The following is a 13,994-nucleotide window of genomic DNA, read 5'->3' on the forward strand; positions in this document are numbered from 1 at the left end:
CAAGCCTGGTTGGCACATGATCCACATGGCTACACAGCTGTGAATTTGAGAGCTAAATAAACTTCTGGAAAACTGTGAACTGAAGCCTCAGGAGCAAGGAGATTGCAGAGGACACAACAACTCTCATTTCCTTCAGGTAGGATATTTATTCTTGCAAATTGCTTTAATTATTAAGCCTCATAATTTTTCATGATATGATCAATGTTTTCTATTGCAGAATGAACATGGGAAAGGACATGTCAGACAAATAAAAGTATTGTAGTTCTTTCATGGAGAGTGGATGTTTTTTTCATTAATGTGCCCATAGTCCGTTCAAGAGAACTACGTGAAAGATTTATACAAGTAAACAAGTCCACTTTAACAGTGAGACATAAACAAAAGAAATCAGTGTAAAAATTATTAGATCTTTTTTTCTACAGCAGTATCAGACGTGGGTATTATGCCAATTTTCATGTGGCAAAAATCTACATTTGCTGCATTTGATCTGTAACATACACAATTAATACAAACACCATAACTTGAAATAAAGATTCTCAAAGTTGGCATTTTATGCGTTGTGTAAATTCCTGAAAAGCAGTCCTCATTCTTCATGAGAGGCCCAATTGACTTACTTCCTAATATTGTCCATAGAGAGAAACTTTTACCCTGGCCAGTATTTTAATGCAATCTCTTCTTTATGTTTTTGCAGGTTTCAAAGGAACGACGGATACAGTAGCATTCCTGGAATGACTATGAACCACGGCCTCTAACAATATTTATTTCAAAGACATCCCAAATTGAGTCAGAAAAAAACGATTAAAAACTAAATATGTCTGTTCTAGAATTATTTTCACTAAGTGGCATGTCCGTTATGTTTATTACCCTGAATTTAATCATCCTCATTTTCATCATCAATCGAAACACAAACCCTAAGAATTTCCCTCCAGGCCCCAGAGGTCTACCGCTGCTGGGGAACACCTTCAACCTGGACCTGAAGAGACCCTACCAAACCATGATGGAGGTAAGAACCCCTCTATAAAGACCCTACCAAACCATGATGGAGGTAAGAACCCCTCTATAAAGACCCTACCAAACCATGATGGAGGTAAGAACCCCTCTATAAAGACCCTATCAGACCTTGATGGAGGTACAAACCCTTCTATAAAGACCCTATCAGACCTTGATGGAGGTAAGAACCCCTCTATAAAGACACTATCAGACCTTGATGGAGGTAAGAACCCCTCTACAAAGACCCAATCAGTGTCACACCCTGATCTGTTTCAACTGTCTTTGTGCTTGTCTCCACCCTCCAGGTGTCACCCATCTTCCCCTGTGTATTTTTAACTGTGTTCTATGTTTGTCTGTTGCCAGTTCGTTTTGTTCGTGAAACCTATCAGCGTGTGTTTCCCTGCTCCTGCCTGTTTCTTGCTCCTGTTTTCTAGTCATTCCCGGTTTTGACCGTTCTGCCTGCACTGACCCTGAGCCTGCCTGCCGTCCTGTACCTTGCCTCATCTCACTAGATTATTGACCCCTGCTGGCCTTTGACCTGTCGTTTGCCTGCCCCTGTATTAGAAATCAACTTTTGTTACTTCGACACTGTCTGCATCTGGGTCATACCTGAAATGTGATAGTACGATCTGGCCATGACTGACCCAGCAGACTCGGAGAAGCTCTGTAACGCCATCTCCTCCCAAGGAGCCACCATTGGAAGGCAGGAGGAGTTGCTTCATGGTCTTATGGAAGGGTTCCAGACCTTGGCCGAACGCTACGACCAAGCATTGAACACATTGCAGGAGAAATTCCGTGGGTTGTCTGTTAGGCACCCTACCACGACAGTAACCTCCGAGCCCTTCAGTAGCCCAGCTGTTAGCAGCGGCGCCTCCCCGGCTTCCCGGGACCCCCGCATACCTCCCCCGTTGCGCTTCGATGGAGAGTCGGGCACCTGTCTGGCGTTTTTTGCTCAGTGTTCCCTCGTCATCCAGCTGCAGCCCTCCTCCTTCCCCTCGGACCGCTCTAAAATAGCGTACCTCACCACGCTGATGTCCGGGAGGGTTCTCGCCTGGGCTACGGCAGTGTGGGAACAACAGTCGGCCATATGCTTCAGTCTGGAGGAGTTTGTGGCAGAGGTGAGGAATGTTTTTGATGCTCCATTGTCCGGAAGAGAGGCTTCCCGGAAGTAACTCCAGCTTCGGCAAGGCTCCCGCAGTGTTACAGACTACGCAGTAGATTTCCGCACGTTGGCAGCTGAGAGTGCCTGTAACCCGGAAGCACTGTTCGACATGTTCCTGCACGGAGTATCAGAGGAAGTAAAGGACGAGCTTGCTGCCCGGGAACTATAGACAGATCTCGACTCGCTCATCACCTTGACCATTTGGATCGATGGGCGATTACGGGAATGAAGGAAGGAGATATTTGATTTCACTCGTTCGTCCAAGGATTCCACCTCGCCTTTGAGTTATCCTGGAAGTCGCTGACGGCTCTGTTGCCGAGAGAACTAGAGGTTACCTGAGTTCCCCCGGGAGCCTCTGAAAACTGCAGTCACCTCTTCCCGAGCCCATGTACAGTTGAAGTTGGAGGTTTACATATACCTTAGCCAAATACATTTAAACTCAGTTTTCCTGACATTTAATCCTAGTAAAAATTCCCTGTCTTAGGTCAGTTAGGATCACCACTTTATTTTAAGAATGTGAAATGTCAGAATAATAGTAGAGAGAATGGGTCAGAAGTTTACATACACTTAATTAGTATTTGGTAAAATTGCATTTAAATTGTTTAACTTGGGTCAGATGTTTTGGGCAGCCTTCCACAAGCTTCCCACAATAAGTTGGGTGAATTTTGGCCCATTCCTCCTGACAGATCTGGTGTAACCAAGTCAGGTTTGTAGGCCTCCTTGCTCACACAAGCTTTTTCAGTTTCTGACCACAAATTTGATATAGGATTGAGGTCAGGGCTTTGTGATGGCCACTCCAATACCTTGACGTTGTTGTCCTTAAGCCATTTTGCCACAACTTTGGAAGAATGCTTGGGGTCATTGTCCATTTAGAAGACCCATTTGCGACCAAGCTTTAAATTCCTGATGTTGCTTCAATATATCAACATAATTCCTACCTCATGATGCCATCTATTTTGTGAAGTGCACCAGTCCCTCGTGCAGCAAAGCACTCCCACAACATGATGCTGCCACTTCCGTGCTTCACAGTTGGGATGGTGTTTTTCAGCTTCCCATCCTCCCCCTTTTTCCTCCAAACATAACGATGGTCATTATGGCCAAACAGTTCTATTTTTGTTTCTTCAGACAAGAGGACATTTCTCCAAAAAGTATGATCTTTGTCCCCATGTGCAGTTGCAAACTGTAGTCTGGCTTTTTTATGGCGGTTTTGGAGCAGTGTCTTCTTCCTTGCTGAGCTGCCTTTCAGGTTATGTCGATATAGGACTCTTTTACTGTGGATATAGACACTTTTGTAACTATTTCCTCTAGCATCTTCACAAGGTCCTTTGCTGTTGTTCTGGAATTGATTTGCACTTTTCGCACCCAAGTACGTTAATCTCTAGGAGACAGAAGGTAGGCCTTGAAATACATTCACAGGTACACCTCCAAATGACTTAAACGATGTCAGAAGACATCATTTCTGGAAATTCCAAAAGCTGTTTAAAGGCAGTCAACTTAGTGTAGGTAAACCTCTGACCCGCTGGAATTGTGATACAGTGATAAGTGAAATAATCTGTCTGTAAACAATTGTTGGAACAATTTAACCCAGGTGCTTTGCTTGAACTCTCAAGAGTTTTTGATCACTTCATATCTATCCATCTTCGTCCAAAATGTACTCTCCACTACTCCCGTCACTAAATTCCTGTTTAGGCAATCCCGAATGGAGCAGCTTATTAACTGTATGTTTGTCTCTAAGGATGTACAAAATCTCCACGGAACTGGTGCATAAAACATGTTGTTGCTTGCGTGCCTTGAATATGAGTTTGTTACATTTTTACAGAGATAGTCGGACAAAAAGGAAACATAATGATATATCTCATTCCCATGGGACATTGTGATATTTGTGTTCCCTCTCTCTTCACCCCCCCCCTTCTTCTCCCCAGATGAAGGACAAGTTTGGACCCGTGTTCAGCATTCAGATGGGCTTGCGTAAGATCGTGGTTCTGTGTGGCTATGAGATGGTGAAGGAGGCCTTGGTCACTCAGGCTGATCAATTTGCTGAGCGGCCAGACATCCCACTATTCAAACAGATCACCAGAGGAAACGGTACAGGCCAATCTCGACTGACCAAAATCTCTTTAATAGATCAAGAACCACATTCTCTGTCTTGATTCTAGGCCCAGTCATGTTTTTATGTCAACTGTTCAGTGTTCACAATGGCAGTTTACAGTCACAAGCAATATCTTTTATCTTAACGCAGTGGCATGGCATTTTAAGTGGATAACTGCTGGGTAAAATCCATCCCACAGCAAACCTACAGGTCTACATGAAAAAGCAAAGGAATACTTTAGGTACCTACAATTATTCCTTATAATAACAGAGAATCTATGACATTCTGACAATGTATTCTCCCCGTCAAAACAGGAATCATATTCGGCCATGGGGACTCCTAGAGGACCATTCGGAGGTTCACTCTGACGGTGCTCAGGGATTTGGGAATGGGAAAGAGGAACATCGAGGAGAAAATCATCGAAGAGTCAGAAAACCTTGTAAATAGCTTTGCAGCTCATAACGGTGAGGCCATATTGGATCTGAAGAGAAAACTACAAATACATAGATTATTCAACTGTCACACAATATGCTACACATAGAACAATAAAAAAACTATTCAGCAGATCATTGAATGAATTAACTTTGACATTTTATTGACATTAATTCGTGTTTTTATGAAACTATTGTGACTGAGCCAGGTGATGGCTTCCAGACCACCATTCTTCTGAACGCGGCAGCGTCCAACATCATCGTCTCTCTGATCATGGGCCACAGGATGGAGTATGATGACCCAATCTTTATTAAGCTCTTGGAAATGAACTATGAAAGCTTCAGGCTGGCCAGTTCATCGTTCATTCAGGTATGATACTACACGACAGTATTTGGGATATTTGTTGTTCCTTTCCATAGAGGTATTAAAATGCTGGATACTGTGGTGGAAATTCTGCCATCAACTAATAATGAGTAGAGGAAAAGTCAATCAATCAATCAAGGAATTACTTTTATTAAAAACATTATGAGGCTGGTCGCACCACCCACGCAGGTGAAATGGAGAGCCTGCTGTACAAAGAGTACAGAAGCCTTATATAGGCAAGCGATCTTATGCAAGCTTGTGTGTATAGAAGGAGAGACAAAACTGGGTTACAGGGTACAGATGATAATGAAAAGGTTGTTTCAGTCTGTCGTAACTGAGTGAGGACAATACAGTAGGTGACAAAGTGACAGTAAGTCACTCCAGACATACTTCCTCTAACAGTAGCTCAACGGTTCCCCCAAGTTTGGCAAGCAAGAGCCTTTGAATGTTTTCCCAAATTATGTACAGTGGGGCAAAAAAGTATTTAGTCAGCCACCAATGGTGCAAGTTCTCCCACTTAAAAATATCAGAGAGGCCTGTAATATATCATAGGTACACTTCAACTATGACAGACAAAATTAGAAAAAAAATCCAGAAAATCACATGGTAGGATTTTTAATGAATTTATTTGCAAATTATGGTGAAAAATAAGTATTTGGTCAATAACAAAAGTTTATCTGAATACTTTGTTATATACCCCTGGTTGGCAATGACAGAGGTGAAACATTTTCTGTAAGTCTTCACAAGGTTTTCACACACTGTTGCTGGTATCTTGGCCCATTCCTCCATGCAGATCTCCTCTAGAGCAGTGATGTTTGGGGGCTGTTGCTGGGCAACACAGACTTTCAACTCCCTCCAAAGATTTTCTATGGGGTTGAGATCTGGAGACTGGCTAGGCCACTCCAGGACCTTGAAATGCTTCTTACGAAGCCACTCCTTCGTTACCCGGGCGGTGTGTTTGGGATCATTGTCATGCTGAAAGACCCAGCCATGTTTCATCTTCAATGCCCTTGCTGATGGAAGGAGGTTTTCACTCAAAATCTCCCGATACATGGCCCCATTCATTCTTTCCTTTACACGGATCAGTCGTCCTGGTCCCTTTGCAGAAAAACAGCCCCAAAGCATGATGTTTCCACCCCCATGCTTCACAGTAGGTATGGTGTTCTTTGGATGCAACTCAGCATTCTTTGTCCTCCAAACACAACGAGTTGAGTTTTTACCAAAAAGTTATATTTTGGTTTCATCTGACCAAATGACATTTTCCCAATCATCTTCTTCTGGATCAACCAAATGCTCTCTAGCAAACTTCAGACGGGCCTGGACATGTACTGGCTTAAGCAGGGGGACACGTCTGGCACTTTTCTCTCATTTTGTCATAGTTGAAGTGTACCTATGATGAAAATTACAGTCGTCTCTCATCTTTTTAAGTGGAAGAACTTGCACAATTGGTGGCTGACTAAATACTTTTTTTGCCCTACTGTATGTCCTACCCCCACACACACACAAAACACAAACCTTTCACCCAGAACAGGCTCCAAACAGAACAGTAGCGCCATCACGGGTGTGCAGAATATAACACTTTGCCCTGTCTCCAGTTAAGCTAAGATGAACCTATTTGTTTTTGTCAACTCTTGGCTGAGCTCCCATACATCACGTGGTCATACTACACACACAGAACAGTTATAACAGTTCTCTGCTAATACACACACTCTTTTCTGAGTTAGTTTCTTTAACCATCTCAAGCCCAATGCCTAGGCTTAAAGATGGATATTTTAGTACACAAGCATTAGTAAGGTTCAACAGAAAATGCCCTCACAATATACATTGTCATCGTAACATTGACAAGTAAAAAAACTGAAGTGAATTTCTCACATATAAACATGAATCCCCATGCTCGTTTCTCCAGCTGTACAACATGTACCCAGTGATCCACCCGCTGCCAGGGCCTCACCACAGAGTGCTGGCGTACCAGGACAACCTGAAGGCCTTCTTCAGGAAGATTTTCATCCAGCACAGACAGATCCTGGATGAGAACGACTCCCGTAGCTACATCGACGCATTCCTCAACAAGCAGCAGGAGGTGAACCCAGGCCTCAATGTCAGTCACACCAACTATGGGTCAAAATGCCCTTTTGCACTTGGAAACCCTTTTTGAGAGGGGATAGAGATGTGCAACAGATTTGCCTGAAAATGATTTGAAATTGCCACTTCCACAATACAGCATAACTCACTTCCTAATGGTCCCATGTTTTGTCCCATACCTAATGCCTTTCCTCAACTAAAATATATTTATTAGGAAAAGGATAATCCCTCTTCCCACTTCCATGAGTGGAACCTCCTGTGTTCCGTCACCAACATGTTTGTGGCTGGGACGGAAACCACCTCCAGCACCCTGGCCTGGGCCTTGGTCTTCATGATCAAGTATCCTGAAATACAGAGTGAGTGAAACCACATGTCACCAGCCATTTTGGATCAATGAGGAAAGTAAGTTAAAAAAAAAATAGGCTACCATAAAGCTTCGCATTCCACGGCATAGAGTGTAATACGAAACAAACATACAAACTGTGATTGATATGCAAATGTTTCAAATAGAGAAGGTGCATAAAAATACAGAAAGAGGTGAAATCTCACAAGCCCTCCTTATACTCAGTCTACTTCCTATGTCCTCTCAGGTAAGGTCCATGAGGAGATAGACAATGTGATTAGTGGTTCCACGCCAAGGATCCAGCACAGGCAGATGATGCCCTTCACCGACGCAGTGATCCACGAGACCCAGAGGTTCGCTGACATCCTGCCCATGGGCCTGCCCCACGAGACCACAGCCGACGTCAGCCTCAAAGGCTTCTTCATACCTAAGGCAGGCCCACTCACAACTAACTAGCAGACACTGACCTGCACCTTTTAGTGAATCAACAATAACCAGAGAGTTAAGCAAGACAGTTATGGTAAAGTGAAATATACTTCCTGTCCCCCATACGGCACCAAACATCCTTTCCTTGACAATGACACATTCAAATTATTGTATGTGTGTAGGGGACCTACATTATCCCACTGCTGAGGTCAGTGCACCGAGATAAGGTTCACTGGGAGAAGCCGGATGATTTCTACCCTCACCACTTTCTCAACGTCGACGACAAGTTTGTCAAGAGGGAGGCTTTCATGCCCTTCTCCGCAGGTAACAGGAGCCAGGTTATGAACGTACGACTGTTGATTGTCTTAACAGACATCATCCTTATGTTCACCAGTTGTAGTAATTCAATAGCTTATGATTGCATTGTGTACTACTAGTAGAATTGTCCCAAGCAAAAGTGAGTTTACTCACTCATCCTCCAATTGTTCCGCCCATCTCTCCTCCCAGGTCGTAGAGTGTGTGTAGGCGAGACTCTGGCCCGCATGGAGCTCTTCCTCTTCTACACCTCCCTCATGCAGCGTTTTTCCTTCCTTCCCCCCATCGGGATGACTGCTGACGACGTGGACATCTCCACCTGTGGGGGCCTGGGCCTCGCCGCCCCACCCATCAAAGTACGGGCCCTGCCTCGTTTCCATGGCCCCTAGGGAATTACCCCAACAGCCTTGTATTTCAGATTTTCCTGTGTTAAGGGCAGTTATCACTTTGAGATGTCAGTAATCAGTAGGATACCTCATCTGCCTTGATTCTAAAACACTCAGGACTAACCATTAAAAACATAACTGTACAAAACTAGTTTTGTAAATGTAACTGTACTGACAATTATTGTACAGTCAAGCAATGGATATAAATGTATCAAACTTATCTAGACAATGACAAAGTCATTTCAAATCCTAACAAAAGTATCATTTTATTTTGTTAAATTGTCTGCAGAAACAGAACGATCGACTGAAACAATTTAGCAAACATGACAATTGTTCTAACAATAAAATCTGCACAAATATAACAGGTTGAGCTTCTGTTAATCACTGGAAAAGCTAATTAAAGACTTCTCAAATCTCTGTCTTGCCATACAAAGTGTATCAAAATGTGCTATTCCTCGTAACAAAATTAAGTCGGTACAAAGTTAGAAAAGAAAAAAAGCATTTACAGAAATAGTGTTTGGTAAAACATTGCAACACTTTAACTTTAGCAATAGCAGCATAAATAAATGCAAACTAGGTCATTATTTTTGTGTCTAGAATTTTAACAATAACAAAACACTTAACTTAGAAGAAATGTGAATCACAAACACATCCACATCATTTAGTGAGGACTTTGTAAAACAGTCTCAGGTTGACCTCTTTCTCACTCCTCCTCCTCCTCTTCCTCATTCCTCTGTCCAAAGGGAAGAGCCGTCTGGCCACGGTCCGGGTCTTTCAGCCGCAGGATCCGGATCAGGTTGTTGACTGGGAGAGAGCTATAGGGAACACAACCACCAACCAAGACATTTATTTTAACTACACCATTTTTGATAAACTGAATATGCAAATGAGATAATTGGGCAAAGCCATGATATAGATTAAGCAATAAGGCCCAGGGGGTGTGGTACATGGCCAATATACCAATGCAAAGGGCTGTTCTTATGCACGACTCAACACGGAGTGCCCGGATACAGCCCTTAGATGTGGTATATTGGCAATATTCCACAAACCCCTGAGGTGCGTTATTGCTATTTTAAACTTGTTACCAACATAATTAGAGCAGTAAAAATAAATGTTTAGTCATACCTGTGGTATACGGTATGAAATACCACAGTTGTCAGCCAATAAGCATTCAGGGCTCAAACCACCCCGTTTATAAAATAGAACAGAGATGCTTAATGTTAGTACACAGGAGGGTGATGGAAGGCTACAATACCTCATGCTCTGTGGGGTGAGGAATATGAACTGTCGGTAACGTTGGCTAGAAGCGATTTTCAACATCATGTCCATGGATATCCTTCGGTTCACCATGTCCTAAAAAGACAGTTACATTTATTGACAGACAGTGTCTCAACAGAACAGAACGACTGACTGAAATAACGGAGCAAAAATATGAAGAACTGTGTGTCAATCTTAGCCGTCCTCACAGTGTAGGCTGCAGAAGACACCTGAGCTTAGATTAAAAGTAAGTTCATATTTGAAATGTATTTCATTGACTGAAGCAACTCAAAGGGATACTTCGGGATTCAGGCAATTGCCGGCAAGCCTTTTTTTCTACTTACCCAGAGTCAGACAAACATATGAATACCATTTTTATGCTAACGATATGCTACCTTCAACTTCCTTCAAACTGAACGCAGGGACATAAAAATGGTATCCATCAGTTTGTCTGACTTTGGGTAAGCAGTGTTGGATTCTATCTTGAAATATACTTATTTCTGTCACTATATTAGAACGGACTGATCACTTAACATGTATATGTAAGGGGTCAATGAAAGGTGAATAGGTACTGTGTGTGGAAAGTTACTGAGTGAGACAAAGGGAAGGAGAGAAAGTTTCTGTTCAAACATGTTGTTGCTGAATATTAATAATGAGCATCAGTCTAGCCTCAGTTCCTGATAATACAGGCCAGCTGCTGTAGAACTAGATCAGGGAGGGATGTGGAACTCAACTCGAGATAAGGTCAACAGTTGAAGAGAGAAGAAACCTCTGGGAGGGGGGCCAGAGATCACCCCGAAGGAACAGGGATGAATTGCTTATCTTAGACATACAAGGAGGTGACTTCTAGTCAACAGTTATAAATATATAGGGGGTAATTGTGCAGTTTAGAGTGTGTAGACTTAGAGTGATTATCTTAATTTACCGAGGTTAGCTAGCCAGCTATTTGTCGTCCTTAACGTAGGAGATGCTGCTAGCTAGCTAGCCAACAGCTAGCCAACCTCTATCGAATTGAACTTCAACTACCCGGTCAACATTCCGCGTCGCTCCACAGGTAGTATCACATTTTCATTTCACTTCATTACAGTACAACGGTTTGATTTGTTTGATCGTAGCTAGCCAGCTACATAGCCGTCTTTGTATCTAAGACAATTGTGTAGTCTAGAGCGATTTTCTAGGTTAGCTGGCCAGCTATTGTCGTTCTTTTAACGTAGCCAGCCAGCTAGCCCCCGAATAGCAGCACTGTAGAAACTATTACAGTACAACGGTTTGATTTGTTTGATCGTAGCTAGCTAGCTACATAGCCGTCTTTGTTCTAAGACAATTGTGTAGCCTAGAGCGATTTTCTAGGTTAGCTAGCCAGCTATTGTCGTTCTTTTAAGGTAATGTAACGCAATCAACCTGCTAGCTAGCCAGCTAGCCCCCGAATAGCAGCACTGTAGAAACTATTACACTCGACGGAACGACTTGATTAGTGTAGTGTCAACATCGCAGCCACTACCAGCTAGCCTACAAAGTCAACAACGCAGCCACTGCCAGCTAGCCTACTCCAGCAGTACTGTAGCATTTCAATCATTTTAGTCAATAAGATTCTTGCTACGTAAGCTTAACTTTCTGAACATTCGAGACGTGTAGTCCACTTGTCATTCCAATCTCCTTTGCATTAGCGTAGCCTCTTCTGTAGCCTGTCAACTATGTGTCTATCTATCCCTGTTCTCTCCTCTCTGCACAGACCATACAAACGCTCCACACCGCGTGGCCGCGGCCACCCTAATCTGGTGGTCCCAGCGCGCACGACCCACGTGGAGTTCCAGGTCTCCGGTAGCCTCTGGAACTGCCGATCTGCGGCCAACAAGGCAGAGTTCATCTCAGCCTATGCCTCCCTCCAGTCCCTCGACTTCTTGGCACTGACGGAAACATGGATCACCACAGATAACACTGCTACTCCTACTGCTCTCTCTTCGTCCGCCCACGTGTTCTCGCACACCCCGAGAGCTTCTGGTCAGCGGGGTGGTGGCACCGGGATCCTCATCTCTCCCAAGTGGTCATTCTCGCTCTCTCCCCTTACCCATCTGTCTATCGCCTCCTTTGAATTCCATGCTGTCACAGTTACCAGCCCTTTCAAGCTTAACATCCTTATCATTTATCGCCCTCCAGGTTCCCTCGGAGAGTTCATCAATGAGCTTGATGCCTTGATAAGCTCCTTTCCTGAGGACGGCTCACCTCTCACAGTCCTGGGCGACTTTAACCTCCCCACGTCTACCTTTGACTCATTCCTCTCTGCCTCCTTTCCACTCCTCTCCTCTTTTGACCTCACCCTCTCACCTTCCCCCCCTACTCACAAGGCAGGCAATACGCTCGACCTCATCTTTACTAGATGCTGTTCTTCCACTAACCTCATTGCAACTCCCCTCCAAGTCTCCGACCACTACCTTGTTTCCTTTTCCCTCTCGCTCTCATCCAACACTTCCCACACTGCCCCTACTCGGATGGTATCGCGCCGTCCCAACCTTCGCTCTCTCTCCCCCGCTACTCTCTCCTCTTCCATCCTATCATCTCTTCCCTCTGCCCATACCTTCTCCAACCTATCTCCTGATTCTGCCTCCTCAACCCTCCTCTCTTCCCTTTCTGCATCCTTTGACTCTCTATGTCCCCTATCCTCCAGGCCGGCTCGGTCCTCCCCTCCCGCTCCGTGGCTCGACGACTCATTGCGAGCTCACAGAACAGAGCTCCGGGCAGCCGAGCGGAAATGGAGGAAAACTCGCCTCCCTGCGGACCTGGCATCCTTTCACTCCCTCCTCTCTACATTTTCCTCCTCTGTCTCTGCTGCTAAAGCCACTTTCTACCACTCTAAATTCCAAGCATCTGCCTCTAACCCTAGGAAGCTCTTTGCCACCTTCTCCTCCCTCCTGAATCCTCCTCCCCCTCCCCCCTCCTCCCTCTCTGCAGATGACTTCGTCAACCATTTTGAAAAGAAGGTCGACGACATCCGATCCTCGTTTGCTAAGTCAAACGACACCGCTGGTTCTGCTCACACTGCCCTACCCTGTGCTCTGACCTCTTTCTCCCCTCTCTCTCCAGATGAAATCTCGCTTCTTGTGACGGCCGGCCGCCCAACAACCTGCCCGCTTGACCCTATCCCCTCCTCTCTTCTCCAGACCATTTCCGGAGACCTTCTCCCTTACCTCACCTCGCTCATCAACTCATCCCTGACCGCTGGCTACGTCCCTTCCGTCTTCAAGAGAGCGAGAGTTGCACCCTTCTGAAAAAACCTACACTCGATCCCTCCGATGTCAACAACTACAGACCAGTATCCCTTCTTTCTTTTCTCTCCAAAACTCTTGAACGTGCCGTCCTTGGCCAGCTCTCCCGCTATCTCTCTCAGAATGACCTTCTTGATCCAAATCAGTCAGGTTTCAAGACTAGTCATTCAACTGAGACTGCTCTTCTCTGTATCACGGAGGCGCTCCGCACTGCTAAAGCTAACTCTCTCTCCTCTGCTCTCATCCTTCTAGACCTATCGGCTGCCTTCGATACTGTGAACCATCAGATCCTCCTCTCCACCCTCTCCGAGTTGGGCATCTCCGGCGCGGCCCACGCTTGGATTGCGTCCTACCTGACAGGTCGCTCCTACCAGGTGGCGTGGCGAGAATCTGTCTCCTCGCCACGCGCTCTCACCACTGGTGTCCCCCAGGGCTCTGTTCTAGGCCCTCTCCTATTCTCGCTATACACCAAGTCACTTGGCTCTGTCATAACCTCACATGGTCTCTCCTATCATTGCTATGCAGACGACACACAATTAATCTTCTCCTTTCCCCCTTCTGATGACCAGGTGGCGAATCGCATCTCTGCATGTCTGGCAGACATATCAGTGTGGATGACGGATCACCACCTCAAGCTGAACCTCGGCAAGACGGAGCTGCTCTTCCTCCCGGGGAAGGACTGCCCGTTCCATGATCTCGCCATCACGGTTGACAACTCCATTGTGTCCTCCTCCCAGAGCGCTAAGAACCTTGGCGTGATCCTGGACAACACCCTGTCGTTCTCAACCAACATCATGGCGGTGGCCCGTTCCTGTAGGTTCATGCTCTACAACATCCGCAGAGTACGACCCTGCCTCACACAGGAAGCGGCGCAGGTCCTAATCCAGGC

At 45.1% G+C, this 13,994-nt stretch overlaps 1 protein-coding gene and 1 pseudogene across 2 annotated transcripts in view; one reads left to right on the plus strand and one right to left on the minus strand.

Annotated features, from left to right (window-relative positions):
* Nucleotides 1–8,588, plus strand: LOC135557722 (cytochrome P450 2K1-like; annotated as a pseudogene).
* Nucleotides 5,163–13,994, minus strand: part of si:dkey-119f1.1 (Structural maintenance of chromosomes protein 6-like) — a 22,505-nt gene continuing 13,673 nt past the window's right edge. Inside the window, exons 26-28 of one of the 2 annotated variants that reach the window (XR_010458250.1) lie at nt 9,841–9,938; nt 8,356–9,400; nt 5,163–7,459 (exon numbers count right to left, since the gene is read on the minus strand). Coding sequence is in view for 1 of the 2 variants with exons in the window: in XM_064991260.1 (XP_064847332.1) it covers nt 9,289–9,400; nt 9,841–9,938 (210 nt within the window). In the remaining variant the exon portion in view is untranslated. Of the gene's footprint in view, nt 9,401–9,840; nt 9,939–13,994 lie in introns of both variants that reach the window. The other variant, XM_064991260.1, reaches the window with a different exon arrangement.

This window comes from Oncorhynchus masou, chromosome 16, assembly GCF_036934945.1.
Source record: "Oncorhynchus masou masou isolate Uvic2021 chromosome 16, UVic_Omas_1.1, whole genome shotgun sequence".
NCBI classification, from domain to species: domain Eukaryota; kingdom Metazoa; phylum Chordata; class Actinopteri; order Salmoniformes; family Salmonidae; genus Oncorhynchus; species Oncorhynchus masou.